General features: G+C 65.7%; 2 protein-coding genes across 2 annotated transcripts; both read left to right on the plus strand.

The window, feature by feature from the left end:
• Positions 1-1,784: 1,784 nt before the first annotated feature.
• MNEG_2647 (hypothetical protein) lies at positions 1,785-5,173 on the plus strand (the record flags this gene model as incomplete). The annotated part of the gene is made up of 7 exons (XM_014048878.1): positions 1,785-1,979; positions 2,160-2,216; positions 2,377-2,935; positions 3,175-3,365; positions 3,543-3,719; positions 4,006-4,532; positions 4,990-5,173. 7 exons carry the CDS (start codon positions 1,785-1,787, stop codon positions 5,171-5,173), a joined length of 1,890 nt encoding a protein of 629 aa, XP_013904332.1.
• Positions 5,174-7,377: 2,204 nt separating this feature from the next.
• MNEG_2648 (Eukaryotic translation initiation factor 3 subunit A) lies at positions 7,378-9,312 on the plus strand (the record flags this gene model as incomplete). The annotated part of the gene is made up of 5 exons (XM_014048879.1): positions 7,378-7,722; positions 7,978-8,067; positions 8,350-8,778; positions 8,994-9,148; positions 9,243-9,312. 5 exons carry the CDS (start codon positions 7,378-7,380, stop codon positions 9,310-9,312), a joined length of 1,089 nt encoding a protein of 362 aa, XP_013904333.1.
• Positions 9,313-9,469: the final 157 nt, after the last annotated feature.

Genomic DNA, 9,469 nt, shown 5'->3' on the forward strand with positions numbered 1-9,469 from the left:
GTCGCAGCGTCACGCTGCGACCATTGCTTTCGTGCGCCCCCAACTGTGGTGGTATTCACCAGCATGATGCCCCCGCCTTGACGTCAGCCATAAGCAGCTACAAGGGCGGCAGGGAGGCTGCAACCAAACTGCACCACGCAGAGGCGGCGCGCACTGCTCCCATTGGTGACAGCTGCAAGGACCGAGACTGCAGCAAGGGTGGAGCATGCTGGCACCAGCACGGGCAGGCAATTCCTCTGCACTCCCTCCGTTGCTTGGAAAAGTTGCATGCGATATATACAGGTGGTGTTGGCGGAAGATTGGCACGGGAGGCACCCCATCTCGCTCAAGGCAGGGGCTGGGGGCTATTCGCCATGATATGCTTGGTATGTGCGGGGTTGCCTTAATGAAGCAATTGATGAACTGACTTGTTCAGCTCTCCAAAGCATGGTATGAACTGGGGCACTGCATTGTTGCTCGCTGCGTGTCTCTGCACCATCGCTGCCCAGTGCGTGCAGAGAGCCAGACGTTGGCCATCACTACCGGGTGTAGGCAGTACGTCTCAAGGTTTGTGCTGCGGTGTCAAATCCAGCTATGCCTGCCGGCGGGGTGCACATGATGGTGACGCACTTTCCAGCCAGCACCACCCATCCTCGCTCCCCCTGGGTCGCTGGTGATGCTGGTCCAATGCTCCCAGACGGACCGCCTTTTTGTGGTGAAGAAGTGATGTTACTCATGATCATGAATTTTTTAGGCGCTTTTGAAGCACGAGAGCGCTGACTTGACCACGCCGGCGCGCCGCTCTGCGCACTGCCGTAGTTTCCGATCAATCCCGATCAAATCCCGGGTGGCACGCATGAGTAAGTATCGGAGACGGGGACGCGGGCGCGCGCAGCTCATGTCTACATTGACTGAATCTCGATTGTTCTCATCCGCTCGCAGCGGGCTCTTGTGCCTGGCCCGCCAAGTTGGTGTTGACACTGTCCGCACCTGCCGAGTGCCTGCAGGTGAACCCGGCTCAGTAGGCTAGATCACGCCATTGATGCAAAAAAGTCTTTAATTTGATTACGTTGCTTGCTCGATACGTGCCATTTACGAGATCGGCACCCTTGTTGTTGTTGCGACCTTGTCGAGCGGCGACTTTCTAGTGGTGCGCGAGGCTTCAAAAGGTTATTAAAGGTATATCGAGCGCGTAACATCCAACAAACGGCTGTTCCTCAGCGTCGGCATGGGGCCAGGAGACTGGACAAAGCCACACCCTTGACTCGGGCCACCTGAAAGGTGCGCCCCTTTCGATTCAACAATTTTAAGGCCCTGTACATGCGCGGAGCGCTGTGCGGAGGGCCGCAGCTCCACGCCGTTCCGATGTTGGGGCGCATGTTGAGCGTCTGGCTGCAGCGCCTGGCGTCCCTCTGGCGCCTTGCCTCGGCCGCTCGAGGCGGTGGTTGAGGAGCAACAGAGGTGCTCCGTGGACTTCTTTGGGTCCACGGCACCATGCTTGGAGGGTGCAGAGTGCTCTGCTGCGCAGAAGCGGGCACACAGGCGGAGTGTGCAAGGGCTCGGGCTGCAGCAGGCGGCCGCTGCCTGCCCCCCCCCCCCCACACACCCAAAGTCTTGCCTTGCAACAGACAGCGTGTACACATCGCATCCATCCTGCCCTGTCTTTCCTTCTTTTACCGTACAGAGTCAGCCGGCCAGCCCGGGCGCCCCGTGCAGCCGCTGGCTGCGTCAGCGGCGGCGCCCAGGTGCCAGTGCGGCGACGCAGGCCTGCTGCTGCGGCTGCTGCTGCTGCCCAGGCCGGCGCGATGAGCTCCGTCCGCACGGTGCGGCCGCGCCCGCTGGGGTCGGAGGAGCGCATCCCGGTGTTCTGGGCGGGCCAGGAGGCGCCGCCGGAGATCCGTGCCGTCGACGGCGGCTCGTTGTACAGATACCTGGTGTCAGGCACGCCAAAAGCCGGCCAAAAGCGCGCGCGCGGGGACAAGTACCATGCGCCTCGCGAGGTGGGGAGGGCGGCTGGCTGCGGGGCGCGATGGGCACGAGGCCCTTGGAGCTTGCGGGAGTTGCGGGCGCAGCTGATTTGGGGCCACTCGGGTCGGCGGCACGTTTGTTGAGTGGCCGATGAGCCCTGCCTTTACCACCATGCTGCGTTCATCATATGCTGCACATGCGTGCAACAGCAGGCCGCACCTCCCGGACCCGCCAGCGGGCAGAAAGCCCGCAAGAAGGAGAGCCCTGACGTGAGTGCCCAGGCAGGGTGCAGGCCTCGCATTGGTACGCAAATCAGGCCTGCCAGGGTGTTGCGGGCCGCGTTGGTTTTGATTGGCGTTGGCCGCAGGCTCGGTTGGCGCCCTTGGCAGCCGGCTGACGTCCCCTGTCTCACTCACCGCTCTTTGTTAGGAGGCGCGCATCCACATTCCGCGCGTGCGCCTAGTGGCCGACTACCACCGCAACGTCAGTGCGCTGCAGCCCAAGCCCACATTTGCCAGCACCCCGGGCGGCGCCCTGGCGATGCCCTACGTGCGGTGGGCGCCGCCGCTGCCTGGCATGTACGACGACCGGCCCCCTGAGTACGACGTGGACGACGCTGACGAGGCGTGGCTGGCAAAGGCGAACACTGCGGCCGCCGCCGAGGCGGGCGCAGCGGGCGGCAGCGTGGGCGGCGGCGGCGCGAGGGGTAGCAGCGGCCGCGGTGGCGGCGGCGGCAGCGGCGGTGCCGGCCACAACGGTGGCATCATAGCGGCCGCACGTGGGCTGTATGCAACGGTGGCCAGCCGATTCCGCACGGGCAGCGGCAATCTGGGCACAGAGTCGCCGACAGCCCGCGAATCTCTGGCGGATGGCGGAGCAGGCAGCGGACCCCCCGCGCTGGGTGTTGTGGAGTTCGAGCGGGCGATTGAGAAGCTGGAGTTGCTGCACTTCACGGCTGTTGGGAAGTGGTGGAGCGACCTGAATGATGGTGGGTTTGGTTGAAACGGGGGCACATTCAATGCAGGTGCTGGTGCTGGTAGGCCGTGATGAATGCAGGCAGGCCTGGCAGCTATGGGAATTGGGGTTTCAGGATGGAAAGCCCGCCTCAAGCTTCCCCCGCCGGAGCACACGGTGACGTTTCCCTAACATGCGCACGTCAGTGTAAGCATCCCCGCTGCTCCTCCGACCTCTCTGGCACCCTGTTTGACCGCTTACTGCCCCTTGCAGGCCCGTCGACTTCCGCGCCGTCCCAGGCGCCCAAGATACCGGCGACCAAGCAGCTGCTGCCCAAGGCGCGTGCTGTGGAGGAGCTGGGCGAGCTGGTAGCTGACAGGAAGCTGGCGGGGCAGCTGTATGACCACTGGCTCAAGCGGCGGCAGCAGCTGGGAGGCCCGCTGCTGGAACGGCTCTGGTTTGAGGTGGGGGTCGCAGGGGCTTTGAGGCAGGGCAGGGACTTGCACGCTACTGGCTTGGGCGGGTGGCAAGGCATTTGGGTGTGTGCGGTGGACAAGGTATGAGACAGGATGCTGAGGCCTGCAGGGTTGACTCGAGATTGCTGCTCACACTGACAAGCACATGCTCCCCTGCTGCCCCAGGTGCCGTGGAAGTTTGTTGCTTTTGCCCACCTACTGGGCGATGAGGAGGGCGACGACGAGCTGCTGCCCTTCATGGCCAGCGAGTCGCGGAGCGCCAAGCGGCGCGCGGGCGCGCGGCGGCGCGTCAATGACGAGGACGCGCTGGAGGCGCTGCATGCGCTGCGTTCGGAGCTCGAGGTGGGCTGGAAATCGTGGGGGTATCCTGCGAGCCACGTGCAGTGGGGGTGGGGCGTGGTGGGGCGTACTTTGGGTGTTCAGAATCCGGCCTTTCCGGGCCTGTTTGTTGGTGCTGGATTGCCAAGTGTATGCATCCACGGCAAAATGGGGCACAGCAAGCCCTTCCCTTGCCGGGACAGCCCCTGTACCCGTTGCAGACGCACTCACTCGGCCCATTGATTACTTGCTTCAGGCCCTGAGATCTGAAGGCACGCCCCGGCACCCGTCTGCCCCCCCTTTCGTACAGATTGTGCGTACCCTCGCCGACCAGGTCCGCAAGCGCGAGAAGACCAAGCGCGTGCTGCTGCTGCTCTGGCAGCAGGAGTGGCGCATGCGCGCCCACCTCGGCAACTTCCCGCCGCCGACGCCCCCGCCGCGCCACGATAGCCGCGAACTCCCGCACTGGGGCCACGGGGTCGGCCACCCCCTCGGCCGCGGCGCGACGTCCTCGCGCGCGCCCTCGCGGCCCGCGACGCCCGCTGCGGACAGCGACTACGAGCGCGAGGACGCGCAGCGGGCCGGCGCGCGCGCCGGCGGCGAGCCCGCGCTCAACCGCAGGGGGCGGCCAGCGCGCGCGGCTGCGGCGGCCGCCAACGCCGGCATCCACGCGTCAGTGCAGGCGGAGCGGGACGTGCCTGAAAACGCGTGGGCGGCGTCGCGGGGGCGCTCACCGCGTGTGCACGCGCCGGAGGCCGCGGCGGCGCGGGGCGTTGGGCTCGGTCATGCTGGCGGCGGCGGGGGCGACGGGCAGGGCTTGGAGGAGGGGGGCCCGGCGTGGGGCCAGAGGCGCCGCCGCGGCTCGCCGCACGTATCGCCGCGCGTCCGGCGGCCAGCAGCAGGCGCGCGGCGCGGGACGGTGACGTTTGCTCACCCCTGGGAGGATTTAAGCGAGGGCGAGCCTGCAGGCACGGCGGCGCAGCCTCAGCAGGGGGGTGGGCGTGAGAACGGCAGTGCCAGGGCCGGGGGCCGGAGCGGCGTGGCCGGCAGGCGTGTCGGTGCGGCAGAGGGTGGGGAGGAGGACGAGCGGGCGGCGAGGGCGCCGCAAGTGCCGCCGCCCGCCAAGCGTCTTCGCGCCGCCGCACCTGTCATAGATGCTGCTGGCCCGAGCGCAGGCGGCGCCCGCGCGCGTGTGGGACCCTCAGGCCGGCAGCAGCAGCAGCAGCAGCAGCAGCAGCAGCAGCAGCGCCAGCAGGCCCCACCTGAGCCTGAGCGAGGGCCATCATTGACACAGCCACTGCAACAGCAGCAGCAGCAGCAGCAGCAGCAGCAGCAGCAGCGTCGTGGGCGCGGGCGCCCTCCGGCGACGGCGGTGGACCCGCAGCCACGCCCCGCGCTCGGTGGCGGCACTGTCCACGAGCACGGCAGCGACCACCCTGATCACCAACCGGGAAAGCTCATTCGCAGGAACGGCGTAGCTGTATTCAAGACGCAGGAGGGCAGGCTGCTGTTTGGCGCGTCTGCACGCTCCGCAGCGGCCGGCGCCGCACGTCGCGCAGCTCAAGACGTTGCGGCGGAGGCGGCGGCGGGGCGCTCTCAGCAAGGGGCGTCGCGGGGCCGCAGCGGCGGCGGCAGGAGGGCCGCGGCTGCCCCGCAAGGCGCAGGGCGGCAGACGCAGGCTGCAACAGGGCGGCGGCGCGCGGCGGCAGCGGCAGAGGACGACAGGGGCGGCGAGGGCGGTGGCAGGGGCTCAGGCGCCGTGAGCGATGCCAGCATCGAGGCTACGTCAGAGGAGGCTGAGGTGGCAGCGGGGATGGCCGATGAGGAGGACCTGCTGCTGAGCTCCGGCGAGGGAGAAGAGCAGAAGCCGAGCCACCGGCACAAAAAGCAGCGCGCTGCCGGCAGCCGTGCGAAGCCGCCGGTGGTGGTCGTGACAGCGCCCAAGCTGCAGCGAAGCCAAGCTGCGAAGAGGCCATCAGACGCAGCAGCTGCTGCTGCTGCAGCTGCTGCGGCCAAGGCGCTGGCGGGCCGCCCAGAGCCGAAGGATTCCCAGTCGTGGTCACAGGGAGAGCCACCCGCACCCGCCGCAGCCCCGGGCCCTGCAGGCGCAACCTCGGCCCGAGCCAGCCGCCCGGGCGCGCTTGCGGCCGCTGCGGTCCGCGCTGCGACCACTCGCGCGCGTGGCGGCGGCGCTGGCACCCGCGGCGGGCGTGCGGCCGCTGCGGCGCGACAGAAGCAGCGGCGCGGGGCGCCGGCGGCGGACGAGCGGGTGGTACGGGGTGTGGGCAAGCGTGAGCTGCGTGACCTCGGCATCAACCAGGATGCTCTCGAGGTAGCAGCCTCCTGGCGCCACCTCTTCAAGCCGCATTGACGCCCTCACACTCGGGGATGTAGTAGTGGTGGATGACTGACCGTTTACTTTGGCCCGTCATTGACCGTTTGACTTCTGACGATTGGGTCGAGTGCACCTGACTGCTGACTGCACGACTGCGTTCCATGTTCTCTGTTGTTGCGCTGACTGGAACCTCGCAGAACAACTTCCTGCTTGCTGTCGGAGGCACGCCTGCCCGGGCACTATGTGGCTCGTGCCGCAGAGCAGACTTGACCGGCCCTCCTGCTCGCGGCAATGCTCACCCATTGCTATCCTGTGCACCTGCTTGTGCAGTATGGCCTCGGCCATTATTGTAATTTGACAAGTTCGCACCACGCTGATCCAGGTTGAATTACAAGCCATTCAACAGTTGCTCTTTGCTTTGTAGGGCTGATCAAAGTGTTGTGGGCCTGGTCAACATTGCATTGGTTGCAGCTCGTTGGCTCATTCGAGCCAGGCCTGGAAAAGCATGCCGCAGCGGCATGGCGCAACAGGTGCATTTCTAACCGCGTATGCCACCCCACGGTCGATGATGTGCAGATCACGTACATCCCTGGCTGCACTGCCAATGTTGACTCAACACTGGTGCTGCATGCCCGCCAGGACGGTCCGCCTGTCGCCCCAGGTGGTTGCTTGGGGGCTGCTGTCGCGTGATAATGCAATGATTGGCGGCAGACGGCCAGACCAGCAGCCCTTGCTGTCAAGGGATTGTGCTGACCTCCTGATCTGATACTGATCATGGTGGTTTGCGCATGACGGTGAGCCAATGGAACGAAGCTCCGCGGCCTTGGAGCTGGGATGGTCAAGGCAGCTGGTCAACCCCAAGTCAGCTTGAGGGTGGCTTCAGTACAACCCGTCAGCAGCATAACCACTGACCGTTCAAAAATGCAGCAAAGATGCATAAGGATGCAGAGCGGGGTGGCTGCAGATTGGCTGCATGCGCTTGGGCCTGCACCCTCAGCACAAGCAAACGAAACAGCCCGAGCGAGCCGACCTGGCGGGAAAGACCACCGGCAAGCTCATGGTACTCCCACTGCAATGCAATGGAGCAGCTGTGCTATGGGATTATAATGAAAATCAACGCACGCCAACAGGTGGCAGGGCAGCAAGGATTGCGAATACTCTGCTGCAGGCAGGCAACCAATGGACAAAGATCGCGTGTAGTCCTCACCGGCCTTCGTTGGTTATCATAGCGCATCGAGCAATATTTCGGGCAACACAACAGCGCGAACCCCGGCCCTGCTGGGCTGTGATCTGCTGCTCCTGGCTGCCGGCCAGGCGTCCTCTCCAGGAGTCTGAGCTGCAGCCAAAATGTCTCGCTTTCGTGGTGGCGGTAGCTGGGCGCGGCCCGAGAACGCGCTCAAGCGCGCGGAGGAACTGATAGGCGTGGGGCAGAAGGCGGCCGCGCTGCAGTCGCTGAGGGATGTGATCACCAGCAAGCGCAGCAGGGCTAACTGGTCTAAGACGTACGAAGACATCATGTTCAAGCTGATGGACCTCTGCGTCGAGATGAAGCGCCGCAATGACGCCAAGGAGGCGCTCATGCAGTACCGCAACATGTGCCAGCAAGTTAACATCAACTCGCTAGAGGAAGTGATTAAGTACTACCTCAACAAAGCTACAGAGATGGCGGAGCAAGCGAGGGTGCAGGCAGAGGTGCGATTGCGCGCGGAGGTGGCTTGTGCTGGGGTGCCCCCCCCAGCTCGTTGCGGCAGTGCGATCCGCAGCAGCAGCTGGTGCAAACGTCAGCGCAAATGCCCTGCCGTGGCAGCAATACACGATTGCACCTTATCAATGATGAAGGCAGCACGCGTGCAATCGGCTGCGACTCTTGCGCTGCAGCAGCTTTGTGCACGTACCACCGCACGGCCGCGTCTGCTGCGGCTGAGCCCAGCCCTCCCCCGTCCCCAGGCGACGTCCCTGGACACTGTGGAGGACCTGGAGGAGGACGCGAAGCCAGAGGACCTGATGCTGTCATATGTCAGCGGGGACAAGAGCAAGGTGGGTGTTGCAGACCGATGTGGAGGGCCAATGTGAAGAGGCAGGCTGCGGCCGGAGCACAGGCACGGTTGCAGATTCTCGCAGCAGGGATCCTTGTGGTGGTGGGCTGGAGACCAGCTGCAGGGAGCGGCATCTCTACCCATTTGGCGGCCGCACAGGTGGCTATCCTGGGCGCCATCCAACGCACAACGCTCCCAGCAGCTGTTGCCCTGCCCGACCCCACAACCCAGCCACCCCCCAAATTCCTCGTCCGCGCCTCTTCCCTCCTTGCCGCACTCCCAGGACCGCACCGACCGCGAGCTGGTGACACCCTGGTTCCGCTTCCTGTGGGAGAGCCACCGCAGCGTGCTGGAGATCCTGCGCACCAACCCCAAGCTGGAGGCGCTGTACGCCATGGCGGCGACGCGAGCGTTCGGCTTCTGCCTGGCCTACAAGCGCAACGCCGAGTTCCGGCGCCTGTGCGACATCCTGCGGCAGCACCTGGCCAACATGCAGAAGTACCGCGACACGCGCGACATCACCGCGCCCGAGTCGTGGAGCCTGCACCTGGAGACGCGCTTCGAGCAGCTGCGCGTGGCGTGCGAGCTGGAGATGTGGGGCGAGGCGTTCCGCAGCGTGGAGGACATCCAGAACCTCATCAGCCTGGGCAAGAGGCAGCCCAAGCAGCAGCTCATGGCCGCCTACTACTCACGCCTCACGCAGATCTTCAAGGTGTGAGGCGCCCGTTTTTGGGGAGGGGGGGGGGGTGAGGTCGGGGGGTGCAGCACGCGCGTGCCGTTCTGCAATGCAGTGCGTCCTGGATGTGAGCGTCGCCTCACACTCCACAGCCGCGTGGCCGCGCCCTCGAGTCCCTCCTCTAGGGCTGTGTCCTCTCCCAACGCTGCGCGCCCCTCCCCGCGCCCTGCCGCACCCCCCCTGCCCCCCAGGTGTCCAACGCGCAGCTGTACCACTCGTACGCGTGGCTGAAGCTCTTCAACTTCAGCCGCTCCTTCAACAAGAACCTGACGCCGGCCGACGTCTCGATGATGGCGACCAGCGTCGTGCTGGCCACGCTGAGCGTGCCGGCCTACGACCGCGCGCTGTTTGGGCGGCAGGACGACCTGGCGGCGGACCAGGAGAAGGAGCGCACCATCAAGATGGCCAACATCCTGGGCTTCGCGGTGGTGGGTGCCCAGGGCCGGGCGGGGGGGGGGGCTGCTGGTGATAAGCATCGGTGGCCTGTCGGGTGGTCGCCGGCAACTCTGAGCTGCCGTGCAATGCGTTGTTCAGTTGGCGGGTGCCTGGGTTTGGCTGTGGAATCTGTGCCGTGCCATGCAGCCCTCTTTACGGTTGGTTCCCTCCTCCCCCGGCTTTGCCCCAGCTGCCTCGCACCGCCCCTCTCTCTCACGCCCCTCCTCACAAC

Source organism: Monoraphidium neglectum (genome assembly GCF_000611645.1).
Source record: "Monoraphidium neglectum strain SAG 48.87 unplaced genomic scaffold scaffold00306, whole genome shotgun sequence".
NCBI classification, from domain to species: domain Eukaryota; kingdom Viridiplantae; phylum Chlorophyta; class Chlorophyceae; order Sphaeropleales; family Selenastraceae; genus Monoraphidium; species Monoraphidium neglectum.